Here is a 15550-nt window from a genome sequence, read left to right on the forward strand (position 1 = left end):
CAACGCTTTTAGTAATCGATTTTTATTGATTCTCCGTTGCAGCCCTAGTGGGAACTACAAAACGAGTACATAAACACATCAGAAGTGGTTTGATGTTGATAGGATGAATTTCCAGTGAGTTATTAAGAATTGAAAAAAAACGTCGCAATTTTTCGACGGTCCCTAAGCACTCCGCTGCCGTATGGCACTAGGAAGTATATTCGGCGCGGTTTCTTTGATCTGTCGCCCGACTCGCTGATTATGGTGAGTTGGTGAAGCCTGCAAAATAATACCATCCTGGAGACAATTGGTGCGGTTTTCGTCACGCTATTACAGTTGCAACCCCGGAAAATAGACGAATGTCGAATATAAAACCAATATCGCACCGCCAATAAAGACAGCATCAACCCCAACCAACACATAGCTATCAGCTAGCCTTCCGTTAGCTAATTAAAGACTAGCTTATGTTTCTTTATATATATATATATATATACACATATATATACACATCTCTATAACTTTTGGACCGGTTGGTCCATCTCGTTAGTGACCATCAGGGTTATCTAACCCTCTATAAATAGATACATGTATATATAGAGGTAAATATATCGTACCTTCTCGAGCGGTCGGTCCATCTCGTTTGTGCTCCTCGTGGTTAACTAACCTCTCAGGAATGATCCAGAATGATCCATGTTGATCCACAATAGGCTCTGTGCACTAGAACCCGGAAGTCAACTGACGGTGTCGGCATTCTAGTTTCCGGTCTACATACTGACCCAGTCCATGGCGTGAACATGTCTGGCTTTTCTAGATGTCTCCAAGACCTACCGACAATAAATGTCAACGATGTTCACCGCATTGTTGGTGCTAGTTCCCTTGCACCTACAAGCAAGCGGGAAAAGGGATTTAAGCTCTATGTTTCGAGTTATTTCCATAACTTTGAGGGTGGGTAACAGACTACCGGCTTTTTAGTGAACATTTGTTAGCGACAAAATGTTTTTCTGTATTTAAAACACTTAACTGTCCGATGTTGCACTAACAGTAGGCCTACTAACGTGTGTACATTTTTTAGTGTCTAGCAAAGATGAGGGAACATCGGAGGTGATTATCCGAGCATTGTGCCACAGGTCCATGAAGAAATCAGAGAAGCCTCACAGCTTGAGTGTATGTTATAGCTAGCGATAAACCAACCGTTATAAACAAACCGTTATACGCCTGTTTCTTTTATAACAGTGTCCGTGGGGGGATTTAGCTGAGGTCATATGTTTAATCAACTAATCAATACAAACATGTATATTTAAAAAAAACAGCACAAATGTACACACAAGCGCACTTTCCTCGTCAGCCACCACAACAAGCAGAAAGCTCCAGCCGAGAGCGCCCACCACGGCCCCAACACAGTGCAGGCACACGAGCCGCACACACACAAACACACCAGCTTCACATTGACTCAAACTCCACTAAAATGTATTGGATATCAAATAGCATATATGTCTCCATACAAAATCAGTGATGCACATTGAGCTAGTTTACTCTGCCACCGACTTTTTTCAACTCACCGTAGGTAGCAGGTGTGCAGTAAAATCCTCAAACATTAATCCTTATGCTGGTGATCATTTTCATCCTGGGATTATTTGTCCTTATTTTCGATTCGAAATCACATCTTAGAAATGGCAATGCTGACAAGCATGAGCAGTAATAATTTCACACTTCGCGCGCACTGACCTGTTTATATGTCACTGGCTTTAGTTGAAAGTGTAGAGCGAGGTTTTTTGTCCCACCCACTAGAATAGCAAAATGTGGTTGGTTATTTATCCGTCACTCACTAAAGTATCATGACGTCTTAACCAATGACTGAGCGAGCTTTATCCTTTTCCTTTTTTTTGCCTAGAGAGAACAATAAATACATTTTTTTTATCAACTATATTAGGCACTAATACCATGCACTAACAGTCATTTCTGAGGCAAACTTGATAGAATTATTTTCCAACAGTGTGTATTTGTGGGATGTATTTTTAAATAGATTTCCATCATATGAGCATCTGATGGCATTATGGAAAGTATTAACTGTAACATTTTACATTTGCAGGTTGTGCTGAAAGATTCCATGCCTGTTGAAATGACGCACCACAGTGGCTCGTGTGTGGCTGGAACAGCATTGTGCAACCACTGCGTTGCTCTGCTGTTTCAATCAGCACATTATTCACAGCTGAAGGTGCCAGTGGTACCCCCTTTTCTAAACTGTACTGAGGGAGAACAACAGTGGCACAAGAACCCAGAACTTTGGCAAGTCAACAAAAAAAGCATATGGACTTGTGTGTCTATATATAAATGTGTGTACACACACACACACACTTGTTGCAGGTTTTTTTCTAAACATAATCCTGCATAATCTTTTAGGGTGTAAAGCCAGGCCCTGTGGACAAGATGGCTGTGCTATCGGCAAAACCTAAATGTAGAACCACAACAACAGAGGGTGTAAGGTAAAAGCTGAGAATTGTAGAATAATTTCATAAACTACATGAATGTTTGAATGAAAACTATATACACCCTGATATAAAGCAAGTTGTATTATCCACACAGGAGCACACTCTACAAAGCCCTCCATGGGGACCTCCCTGATCTCTCTGTCCTCCGGGTGACAGAGGCCTATAGAGATTTTGGTGCAGCTGAAGCACAAATGATTTGCAGCATGGGCATCAGCAGTGACATTTCACTGGTTGACTCTGCCCTTGGCAAGGTCCAAGTTGGTAGTCCCCTGTCTTACCAGCAGCCAGCAACAGCAAGCAATGACCTCTCCTTCCATGTTGCTCCACCACGTCCATCTCTGCCTCTGTTTGGGTACCAACTGCAGCCATCCTCTTGCATGTTAGTGTGTACAGCACCAGAACAGCTACATTTAAAGAGTTTGGAGGTCACCTGGGATATGGCCCACAAGTTTGAGTGTGCAACCAGAGAGCAAAGTACATGCAGTGTTTGGCATCAGCTAAGGAGGCCTAGGCTGACTGCATCAAATTTCCGAGAGATATGCCATGTCAGAGGTAGCTCTGAAGAGGGATTAGCTGACCGAATATTACGAGGTACCCGCCAGACAGCAGCCATGAAAAGGGGGCTCGAATTGGAGGCAGATGCTATCTGGGAATATTGCCAAATGAAGAGGGTCAACCACTACCCCTGTGGTTTTGTAATCCACCCAGACACCCCTTGGCTTGGGGCATCTCCAGATGGCTTGGTTTATGACCCTTCAGAGCCATGTCCCTTTGGTCTGATAGAAATGAAGTGCCCAAATGTTAAAAGTTATGTTGACTGCCCTTACCTCAAAATGACATTAGGCAAATTATCATTGAAGAAAACACATGCGTATTACTGGCAAGTGCAGGGACAAATGCTAATAACTGGCATGAATTGGTGTGATTTTGTCATTTCAACAGAAGAAGACATGCTAATTGAGAGAGTATTTAGAGATAGTGAAGTACTGGAGGTGATGAGAGAGAGAGTAGACAGGTTTTATTTCCATGTTTACTTACAGAAATGTCTGTAATGTTGACAAACAAGGTTTTGTAAATACACATTAATTGATTAATCAAATGTTCCAATATTGAGATGATATTCCAGTCCAATATTGTTTGGTATGTAAATATATTAAAGGCGTATGAAGTGAATATGTTAATAAATATAGTGTAACTTAATAAATATAATAAGTTAATAAATATAGCAAGTAAATATAGTTAATAAGTTAATAAGTATAATAAGTTAATAAGTATAATATAGTTAATAAGTATAATAAGTTAATAAATATAGTGTAACGATAGCACTTTGGCCAAAGACAAAAATAGAGTTTAAAACTACAATTAATGAAAACTTGAAATGATTTTTTGAGACAAAAAAAGTGATTTGATTATTTATCAACTTAGACCTTCGGTGCTATGATGAGCACTGCAAAGACCAATAGCTAGCCTTAGGTCAAATTTTCCTGTCTCCATCTCTTGACCAGAGGTCCATTTCTGGTAATTGGATAGTAGACATGCCACAGTAAAAATTTGGTTTATGCTCCCTGTGATGGAGAGAGGGATCACTGAATCAAAGAGTTTGTTCTCCTTTACTCTCCTTATCATCCTCTCCACATGGACCCTCAAACGTGCAATTGACTGCGTCTGTAGGACGTCCACCTCCGGCATTTGGGTCCTCTTGGAGAGGAAAGCAGGACGATGGACCGTCCCGGGCACAAGGCTATCCACCAAGAACCCCTTGTCGACCATGATGGCCATGTCAGGTGTGAGGAGGGATGTTATGCCTGACTGTCGAAACACCTCCTTATCGCTCATGGACCCCTCGAATAAGGCTGACACAAATGTCAGGGCTCCATGCGGGGACATTCCCACCATGGCCTTGAAGGTGCAGTGAGATTTGTACTGTGAAAAAACTTCACTCTGGAGGAGCAGGGATGATGGTGTTTGGCATCGTAGCTCCGTGCAGTCAACTACGACTTGAGTGTCACTGTAGCCTGCATATTCCTGTGGAATATGGGCCTTCACAGCTTCTGGTGACATCCAGATAGACACGGAGCCCAGTAAGATGTACAGAAAGTTGGCCCATGTCACGATGATCCGACTCACTGTTGCCCTGTGTATTGTAAATCTGTGACTAAGCTCCCTCTGGGTGCAGCCGGTGGACAGATACATGAGGAACAGGAATAGCTCATCTATTGGCTTCAGTTTCTGGATGGATAAATGTCATATGAATGTTAATTGTTAGAATCATACTTTTCATTCTGTCAGCCGTATGGCGACGTCCTATGGCTACTTTATTTTTTCACTGTGTAGAAAACATTATGATGGCTATGTCTATCTTCACTATTATATGTCCATTGTGTGTGTGTGTGTGTGTGTGTGCGTGTGTGGTGGTAGGCCTATACTTACAGTTGGTCTGGTTAAAGGGCTTTCAGTAGTTGTGCTTGTGGCATAACTTCTGTTGGTTTTAGTGACCCTAATCATTTTGCTCGTTGCTGTCTCGAATTAGTTTCCAGAATGCCATCAGATGCTCATATGATGGAAATCTATTTAAAAATACATCACACAAATACACACTGTTAATGGAAAATATAGTGTTTTATTTATATTCAACACATTAAAATTAGTAAATGATCCCTCATGTTTGTCTGAATTATATCAAGTTTGCTTCAGAAATGAAAGTGTTAGTGCATGGTATTAGTGCCCAATATAGCCTAGTTGATAAAGTGTTATCCAAAAAACTGTATTTATCCAAAAAACTCGCTCTACGCTTTCAACTAAAGCCAGTGACATATAAACAGGAACTTGTTATGCTTTGTTTGAGAGCTGTTCACGTATTTTAAAAACATACCCAGAAAACATTAATTTATTCTACAACAATAAAAAATCTATAGACCTGGTGTAGAAGCGGATGTCTTCTGGGGAAGAAGCAAACCGCTCGAGCCCAAATATAACATGCAGCTGGTAGCTCTGGACCTGCTGTCTGAGCACCTCAATCTCTTTTTGTATAGCACTGTAGTGCTCACGGTCAACACACACTGTACTACTAGCAGTGTACTCATGGTCTAAGACCATCGGAACGGGTAGCTCAGGCTCTTCGGGGTCGGAGCAAGGCTCGGGACTCGCCGGTCTCTCTCTTCGCTCCCACACACCAGCCCGTGTTTGCCTTGCGACGAAGTTGTTCCAGTTGAACAAAGAAGGCACTGAGTTGGGCAAAAGGACCCGTAACCCTTTTCCAGTTGATTTGATCAACGTGTTGTCGAAATGCCGACTGCACACCTTCGTGTGGTTTGTGACTTCAAACCCCGTCCTCCTGATCTTCTGTATCCACTGCGCCCGAAGAGTTAGGTTTTTTGGGAAGCGGTGGAAACTTAAACTGCCATTATACCGGCTGGAAGCTGAGCACAACGGTACACAGCAGTGTTGGTTTGATCCGCCTTCACTCCGTTGAAGCTTGTGCAGTCTTCGAACATTAAATTTCGGTTGTTTGGTTGGGTTTTCCATCTTTTTACTATTTCTAGTTGCCGTGGTAACTGATGCGGGAAGTAGACCGGAAACTAGTATGCCGACACCTGGCGACACCGGACGTTCGCTTCTAGAGTTGTGCACAGAGCCTATTATCCAGAAACACTGGAAGAAACGAAATGACGCGCCAGAATCCGTTGCGCCTGCGCACTCCGTCCCGCGGAGCCACCTGTGCCGTGTTCCAATACCCGTACTTCCAGGAGTATACTTAAAGGAAGTATACTATCCGCACTATCTACTACGTTCATTTTTCAGATGTGAGTGCTGTTCCATATCGAGTACTCCGTGGTGCACTAACCGGAAATTACGATCACGACTGCCGCCGTGGCTCGTCCCCCGCAATAAACATCCCGCTTTGAACGGTGAACTCTTTACGCCTAGCAGCTATAAAAAGCTATAAAAACTATAAAAACTACAAAATGATTAATGCAGGCTATGTGGAAAATGCACCGACTTTGGCTCAGCCTGGCTCCGCCTCTTCCGCTACGTAGCTAAGATGGCTGCCGTTGAGTACGGGGAGTGTCCTTCGATCAACACTTCACGATTAGCCCGTTCTGAGTACGGCATCCGGGTCCTTGAAGTATACTTCTTTTCGCCGGATCTGAATTGGAACGTACTGCGTACTCAAATTTTGGCTAGTAAGTACGGACAGTACGGGTATTGGAACACGGCACAGGTGTGGCTGTTTCTCAATTCGCGTTCTTTTCTGTACTTGCGTTCTTGTAAAACGTCATCAGTCGTAGCCCAAGTACTGTTCCAATTCAAAGTACGCATCTATCGTAAAACCCGGAAGTGTTCTTGATGCGTTCTTAAATTGGCCGTTTCATAATTCCAAGTACGCGTACTACGGACACGCGGACTTGGAAGTTCGTACTTGGCAAGTCCGGACTTCAAGTACACACTTCCGAGGACGGGAGTACGCACCTGCAATAGGCTACTTGCACAAGCACTTCCTGATTCGCCGTAATACAGCTCATCAGCTTCCGGTTCCAAGATGGCAACGTTCTACACCCGGAGCTGCCGACAATAAATATCACAGATGTGCATCGTTTATGTCGGGAAACAAAAACTCTGACAAGCAAATTGGAGAAGGGTTTTAGGCTGTATGCTTCAATCTACATTCACAGCTACGAAGGTAAGAAAACGACGTCTAACAGACGCTAGCTACTGTCAAAGTCTAATCTGTCAGTTAACTGTCACTGTCGAACGTGTATTACGATGCAGAAACAGCAAACGCCAACAAGATTTCTTAACGAGTGTTTTATATCAGCCTTGATGTTTGCCTGTTGTGTTGAGTAATAATAGTTTAAGTATAGCCACAGTTTTGTGTATATAAAAGTAACATTACTTAGCTACCTAACTTTTCTTTCCATGTAGTAACATGTTGTAGATGTGATGATGCGAGTAACCCAGTACAATTGAAGCTTAATGAATTTGTATGTGTTATTTCATTCAGTGTCCAATAAAGAAAGCTGACAGTGCAGGTCAGCGTGAGAGCCTTGTGCTACAGGTCGATGGGGAGGAGCGAGGCACCACAGTTTGAGTCTAGGCAGGAAGCTGTGTTCATCCCTGTTCAGTGGTGTTTGTTCGGTTAAGCAGTAGCTAAGTGTAGTCCTCAAGGGCCACCAACTTGAATGTTTTTCATATCTCCCTGTTTTTCACACACAATTTAATATAGTCAAGGTCACACTGGTGTGCCACAAGGGTGCGTGCTCAGCCCCTTACTGTACACCCTCTTCACCTATGACTGCTCCCCCATTCACAACTCCAACTCCATCATCAAATTCGCAGACGACACAACAGTGCTCGGCCTGATCAGGAATAATGATGAATCAGCCTACAGGGAGGAAGTCCTGCACTTGGCAGCTTGGTGCGCTAGTAACAATCTTGTGCTCAACACCATCAAAACCAAAGAACTCATTGTTGACTTCCGGAAATCAAAGGCAAGCATACACTCACCCATTCACATCAACGGGGCTGAAGTGGAACGGGTCACCAACTTCAAGTTTCTGGGTGTCCATATTTCACAAGACCTCTCCTGGTCACTCAACACCTCCACTCTGATCAAGAAAGCTCAACAACGCCTCTTCTTCCTCAGAAAACTGAAAAAAGCTGGACTCTCCCCTCAGATCCTCCGGAACTTCTACCGCTGCACCGTTGAGAGCATCCTCACCAACTGCTTCACGGTGTGGTATGGTAACTGCACTATGGCTGATAGGAAAGCCCTACAGCGAGTCGTTAAAACTGCTCAGAAAATAATTGACACATCACTCCCTGCCCTCACTGATCTTCATCATTCACGGTGTCTGCAACGTGCAAACAAAATCATCAAGGACCACACACACCCCAGTCATGCCCTGTTCTCTCTCCTCCCGTCCGGGAGACGTTACAGGAGCCTCAGGAGTCGCACCAGCAGGCTCAGAAACAGCTTTTTCCACAATACTACAACACTGCTCAACACAAAGACCCTACACTAGCCCCCCCCCCTTCTTGAACATGGACTATGGTCAGTCTGACTACCTCAAACCACCTATGCACTTTACCTATGCACTTTACAATTAATGAGGATTAACTGTATTAACCATTTATGTATTACTGCACTTTATATTCAGCTGCTATCTGCTATCTGTGTTCTATGTATTATTATTATTCTTATAGCGCTGCTTTAACAAAAACGTTTTATTGATTGCACTACTGGTTAGAGGCTAAACTGCATTTCGTTGTACTGGTTGTCCTTACTTGTTGTGCAATGACAATAAAGTTGAATCTAATCTAATCTAATGAGTACAAGGCTACAACTTTTCAATAAACAAGATATTTATTGTTGTTTGCACAGCAGAAGTACAGGTACATTGGAATAATTGTGATTCTAGGAGTCCGCTTTAAAAAAACACATCTTTATTTAAAGAGGGAGAGAATATAACAGTAAGCATTCAGGGTGGTAGGCTTTTTCTAGCACAGTTGAAGTACCTTCATAAGAAACAAGTTGTTTTTTACACCCATGATGCTGAGGTTATATTTCTAATGATTTACCTTTTTCTCTTAGATCAAGCTTTGTGATTCATCAGCCAAGGGATGAAAAAAGAAAGAGTTAATCTATGGGCTGGAGCAGCTGTCTCTGAGAGGAAAAGAAAAAAAGTATAGCTCAAAAACAACAAATACAAATGCAATGGCATCACGTATAATTACATCTGTAACTACTTATAAAATACTGTTGATGCACGTGCAGGTGCGACCACTTCTTTTTTCTGGGCAGCTGATTTGGCTCTGGAAACACAGACCATCTTGTAGAGACAAGGCTCAATCAAAGACCAAAAAGCTATCGGATGGTTGTAGCTGGCAAATCTATTCACAAAAGACGTCGCATGAAAATGTTCGATTAGAAGTGTACATCAAAAGTATACATTGTTACCAAAATAATGTCAACAGTAACTACTAAGATTAAGATTTTATCGTGTATAGATAATATATACATATATATATATATATATGTAGCAGGGTGACCTGAATTTCTCCCATATATCTGTTTCAGCCTCAGTCACCTCCCTTTTACCTGTATTGTGACTTGTGCCACTACGCAACGGTTGCTCTACCGGATGGCGTCGTAACTAATCCCCGGCACTCCGCTGACAGGTTTGTTTAGTTTCCTCTTTGGGTGCAGTTCAATAACTGCCCCAACTTCCTGTAGGACAACATGATGTGTGTGGATATCCAATGCCCTAATGTGTTCTCTGTGCTCTCTTTTTAGAGTAGTGTTCCCGTCCGGGCCGTATCTTTGGGAGGCGCGGTTTGGTGGTTTGCCGTGTACTTGCATGTAGATAAGTAGGGTGTTTCCTGCTCAATTCATAAATTTTTACAATTGTTTATCAATAGTATTTTGTTCTAGGACCAGCATTGGTGGAGTTGGAGACGGTCACATTCTGGCGCTGGCGCTTCAGTGCTCCTATTTTCATCTCATAGAATAATAACATGACTTTTTTCAACCATTTAAAAATAAACTTTGTAGTAGGGATGTGCATCTCCATCAGGAGGACGATGCGATACACATCTCGATGCACTGCCAACGATCCGATACATTCAAGATACATAAAAGCAGCTACTAATGCGATACGATACGATTCACCCCTATTGCGATGCAGTGCGATTCGACACGATGCGATTCAACAAGATGCGATTCAACAAGATGCGATGCTAAATAATACAATTCTATGCAATTTAATATGATACATAATGATTTATTTATTTGTCAGACAACAAATCAGTAACCAGGTTTCTGACAAAAGAAAACATTTATGTGTATGTGTGTAAGTGTGTTCTGAATGTAACATTTTTGTTTGTCAGACAACAAATCAGTAACAAGGTTTCTGACAAAAGAAAACATGTATGTGTAATGTGTATGTGTGTATGTGTGTGTATGTGCATAAGTGTGTTCTGAATGTAATTTTTTTTCACTATACCTGACAGTCACAACACAGTTTGCTTCATCCTAAACATGTGGATCAACTGCCTCACACACTAAATTTAACTAATTTGTCCTATTTTCAGGTTTTTCTTAAGGAATATGAGTTGATCCACATGATCAGGATGAAGCAAACTGCGCTGTGCTGTAACTATGTCCCCAGCCGTGCTAAACACTCTTTCAGAGGGTACACTCGTTGCTGGGATGCACAGGTAGCTCTTTGCCAAGGCTGAAAGCAGTGGAAGATCCACTTGTTTTTTCCACCACTGCAACACATCACCACTCAAAGCTAAAGAATCCCTCTCTCTGTACTTTAAGATTTCTGCCCTAGCCCTCTCCCTTGTGGTCTTCATTGGTGCTCTCGCAGTGAGGAAATCCCCAAACATCTGGTTCAAGGCTGTCTTCTTGGGGGGGACATCATCTATGGAATGGAACAGAAAAGCACAGTGAATTATCAGTTGTGTTAAAAAAATATGTAAAAATTATGATTTACAATACTTTCTTACTATATATATAATATAGTAAGATAGTATTGTAAGTCATAACTTTGTAAGATAGAATTGTATGTCATAATTTTGACATTTTTTTTAACACAACTGATAATCCACAGTGCTCTTTTGTTCCATTCCATATATATTATTTAAATAATACTTTATAACTATATATATATAATAAATGCATCTTAAAACATTATTTTATAACTTTTGGCACAGTTCCTATCAGAACAAACATCTCTCTTCCTCTGGGCTTCTGTCAACCTCTGCCTGGCCCTCAGTCAGTGTGCCACTGTCACCTGCCTGGCCCTCATTGAGTGTGCCACTGTCACTTGCCTGACAAAAATCAGTAAAAGGAGACTAGCTGCTAGATTTCTTTTTCCAATTCAAAGAAGACACAGGTAAATTCAAGTAACAAATAGAGAGTTTAGCTACGGTTTATGGAGTATATTCTTACCTCTTCCTCCATCATCACCACCTCTGCTGTTAGCTTCGTGAATACCATGTCCTTGGTGCCGTGGTCTTCCAAGAAAGCCAGGTCTTTGAACCGTGGATCGAGCACTGCAGCATAGTAGAGGAGGTCTTGGAGATACGTGTAGCGACCATCAAAATCCTGTCGGAATCGCTCCTTCATCACAGAAATTTCCAGCAGATCGCTCTCATCTGGCTGGAAATGCTTCTGAAGTTTGGCCTGTATTGGGGAGATCATTGAGATAGTGGGGTGTTTTTCCTCACTGAGGAGTGTTGTTGCCACTTTCAGAGGGGACATCAATTTGATGACCTCTGGGATCAGTGTCATGTCTTCCTCTGTCAGGCTGGCTAATCCTTCTCCCCTCTTTATCTTCCTTGACAGAAGAGTGTTCAACACAGCAGGCTGCTGCTCCCAAAAACGCTCCGACATGTCAAGTGAACTGTTCCATCTTGTGGGAACATCATGGATGAGCTTGTGATTTGGCATGTGTAACTGGGCCTGCATTTCACGTAGAACCTCAGTTGCTTGTGGGCTTCTGTGAAAAAAAGTTGTAATCTTCCTCACTTTCACCAGAAGCTCTGACACCCTGTCCACCTTCAGGGATTTTTGTGAGGCCAGATTGAGCGTGTGCGCGATGCATCGCACATGGGGGTTTATCGCTGCACGAACTCCAGCCAGTAACATATTTTTTGCGTTGTCCGTGACCAACGCTGGGTTCTTGTCTGCGATGTTCCATGTGCAACAAACGTCCTTCAGTAAAAGTCCCAGATTATTCCCTGTGTGAGCCTCGTTGAACGGTCTGGTTTGAAGGACGTGGTTTTGTAAAACCCACTCTTCATCGATGTAATGTGCCGTTACGGTGACATAGGAGTCAGTGGCGCGAGACGTCCAACCATCAACTGTAATAGCAACTCTTTTGGCATTGCTCAACGATTTAGCTATTTCATGCCTCACTTTTTCATACAGAAGAGGGATTTCTTTATCTGTGAAAAGCTTCCTATTCGGGATGTGGTACCTCGGCTCCAGAATGTTTAGGAGGTATTGGAAGCCCTCGTTTTCAACAACACTGTAAGGCTGAATATCTTTGCAAATAAAGAAGGCAATGGCTTCGGTTATTGCCTTTGATCGAGCTGAGTTGGTAGCCAGCGGGGCATGAAAAAAGGTGGAAATACTTTGCGCAGGTGTACTTGTTGAGGCAGCCACTGTAGCCATAGATGAATCGGAGGATGAGGCAGACGGCTCACCATGTCGCCTCTTCAGGTGAGTACCTAAATTAGTCGTGCTGCCTGTGTACTTTATGGCAGCACGACATATTTTGCATATTGCATGGGTCTTATCCAATTTTCCATCTTTCTTTGCAAAGCCAAAGTTTTGCCAAACCTTGGACTTATTGCAAGCTTTAGGGACGTATAACTCCTCATCAGCCATTGTAACTCTCCCGAACACTCCTTCAACTCGCGCGATATTTGGCCGCGACACTTCACGAGAATCTGCCACTGACAGCAGTGGAGATGAGAGCGCGTTTAGGAAACAGTTAGAGAGGGGGAATCTAGAAATATACAATTGTACCGGATTATACCGATGCAAAATTTTTAGGTACGATGCATCGCGGTTCATCCCACATTGTATCCGATGCACCCATTTTTGATCCGGGCCATCGCATTGTGAGCTTTTATGACGATGCATCGGTGCGAACCGGTGAATCTTCCCATCCCTACTTTGTAGACTTGAACTGGAAACACGTCTCTGTAAGTCTTTACACAAATCGATATTATAAATGTTGTTTGTTTTTGTACTATTGGTGCGGTCACATTCATATATATAAATTCTGATAAGACATGGACATCCCCAACTCCAATTACACCATCTCTCAACATGCCACTACTTGTGTGCTATTAATCATTCACATAGACCTATTAAGAAATAATTTGGTACAGTACTATAAATTAATCTGTAACGTAAAGCTATTTTCCAACCAACAATGTCCCTGACTGACACATATCCCCGTCACGTAGGGACTAGGCTAATAACAGACTAATACAAAAAATGTGACTGTGAAAAAGTGACTTCCCTTGTGTAAATTCAGATGTCTGCGTCGGAGCCAGCAAACCGCTGCAGTCCAAACTCTCGCTGGAGACGTAACTCCTGTAGCTCCTTTCTCAGCTCCTGTACTTCATTTGAGATGCTTTCAACAGCGGATGCGGACATATCCATGGCAGTCGTTTCAGAGACAGAGCAGTAGTCATCGTTGAAAAGGAGATCAACTTCATCTTCCGGAGGGGCAGTTTCGACGAACCGATCCACTCTCTCCCACACGCCGCACCTTGGGGTTTCGACTGTATACTGGTTCCACTCAAAAAGGGTCGCTACGGCACCTTTAGTAAGTCTCCTTCGACCCTGAAGAGTAATTGGCTCAATCATCTTGTCAGAACTAAAGTGTCTGCTACCGACCTTAGAGTGAGTGGTGATGACATATTTATCCCGGCTTATGTTTACAATCCATTGACTCCTCACGTCAGTTTGGCTTGGAAAGCCATGGAAACTAAATACCCCTTTGGATTTGGCTGATGCTGTACAGTGAGGGACACAGTAGTGTGGTTACGTTTTGCGTCGAGGCATCGGGGCGTGTGTCGAGTATGTCGGCTCCTCCCCCAGCGAAGCTCCGCTTCGAGTAGGATTCACGTTGGCGAAATGACGTAGGGTGTGAGGTTCGAGGCTTCGCCTCGGGCTACTGCTTCGAAATATGGGTTCTGTATTGGCGGGAGATTTTGACTATAAAGATGTCCCGTATACGATCACAACCTTGTGGTATATTCAATATACCACTAGTCTGTGATCGTAGTAGTTTGAGCATTGCATTTTCTGTAGTATCAATCGAAATATCACGTTCATTATTCATCATGGAGTTTGCCAAAAAGAGAAGGTTTTCCCCTGTTTGGGAGCATTTTGATCTAGTTGCTCCCAATAAGGTTTGCCTATTCATACGGCTATTCATTTTAAAGCATGGTTTGGCAAGTAGTAGCGTAATGTTTTTTAATGTTGTCTTTTGTATTGGTTGTTTTTGTTTGTATAGGTGAAATGCCTAATCTGCAACAAGCTTCTTGGATATAATAACAATACATCTTCCATGTTGAGGCATTACCGTGCCCTTCATGAGAAAGAGGAGACAACCACAGCACCTGCTGGGACTTGCACAGGTGCGTTTTGGTGTTCTTTTTTATGCATGATGCATTATAAGAGGGCTATACCATAAGGTTGCTCCTTGTTCACTTGTTTTGTCTCTTTTGCCCAGCTTCCAGGAAAAAGGTACTGGGCGAGGCCTTAGTGGACATGGTGGTGAAGGATTGCCAGCCTTTTACTGTGGTCAACGACCAGGGATTAAGGGGGCTGGTACAATTACTTGACCCTTCATATGTTCTGCCCACCAGACAGGTATATATTATTATGTTATCATTCATTAACCTACATTATACTGTATATCTCTTTAAAAGTCATGCTAAAAAGTGTTCTTGTTTTCTCAGGCTTTAAAGCCCATGGTGGAGGAACGCTACCACCAAGGCAAAAGGGAGGCCAAGGCCCTTGTTCAGCAGGCTACTGCAGTCAGTCTTACGTCTGATATGTGGACATCCATGAATATGGAGGCCTACCTTGCAGTCACCTGCCACTTTATTGCAGATGGTGTGCTGAATACCACACTGCTTGGGGTTCAGCATTTCCCACAGAGCCATACAGCCCATAACCTGGCTGAAGCTAAGGGTGCCATTATGGAGGAGTGGGGCATCAGGCACAAGGTGACTTGTCTTGTTACTGATGCAGCTTCCAACATGCTTGCATGTGGCAGGGAGCTGCAGATGAAACAAGCCATCTGCATAGCTCATGCCATCAACCTGATGGTAAAGAAATCCTTGGATGACACCCCTGGACTTGAGCAGCTGTGTACAAGTGCCAGAAGAATTGTAACACTCTTTTGGTCTAGTACCACTGCTAAGGTATTATGGCTTGTGCTGCATATTCTTTGTTTTTAACATCACTTCTCTTTACTATATCATTGGTGTGAATGCTGGTAGCATTCACAGCTTTGAAATCCTACATATTTGGTGTGAATGCTGCA

At 42.9% G+C, this 15550-nt stretch overlaps 1 protein-coding gene and 2 long non-coding RNA genes across 4 annotated transcripts in view; 1 reads left to right on the forward strand and 2 right to left on the reverse strand.

Moving 5' to 3' along the window:
- hsf2bp (heat shock transcription factor 2 binding protein) overlaps positions 1 to 675 on the reverse strand; it is a 110005-nt gene extending 109330 nt beyond the window's left edge. For both annotated transcript variants that reach the window (XM_060040526.1, XM_060040525.1), the window contains exon 1: positions 594 to 675. In XM_060040526.1, the coding sequence (XP_059896509.1) occupies positions 594 to 614 (21 nt within the window). In that variant the 5' untranslated portion in view covers positions 615 to 675. The remainder of the gene's footprint in view (positions 1 to 593) is intronic.
- Positions 676 to 7504: 6829 nt separating this feature from the next.
- On the forward strand, positions 7505 to 9079 carry LOC132448691 (uncharacterized). The gene is made up of 2 exons (XR_009523408.1): positions 7505 to 7691; positions 8776 to 9079. It is a non-coding gene; the product is annotated as an uncharacterized LOC132448691 (long non-coding RNA).
- A 26-nt stretch (positions 9080 to 9105) lies between these two features.
- LOC132448692 (uncharacterized) lies at positions 9106 to 10014 on the reverse strand. The gene is made up of 2 exons (XR_009523409.1): positions 9694 to 10014; positions 9106 to 9622 (listed from the first exon to the last, which is right to left on the reverse strand). It is a non-coding gene; the product is annotated as an uncharacterized LOC132448692 (long non-coding RNA).
- Between the last annotated feature and the right edge of the window lie 5536 nt (positions 10015 to 15550).

Source organism: Gadus macrocephalus, chromosome 20 (assembly GCF_031168955.1).
Source record: "Gadus macrocephalus chromosome 20, ASM3116895v1".
Taxonomy (NCBI): domain Eukaryota; kingdom Metazoa; phylum Chordata; class Actinopteri; order Gadiformes; family Gadidae; genus Gadus; species Gadus macrocephalus.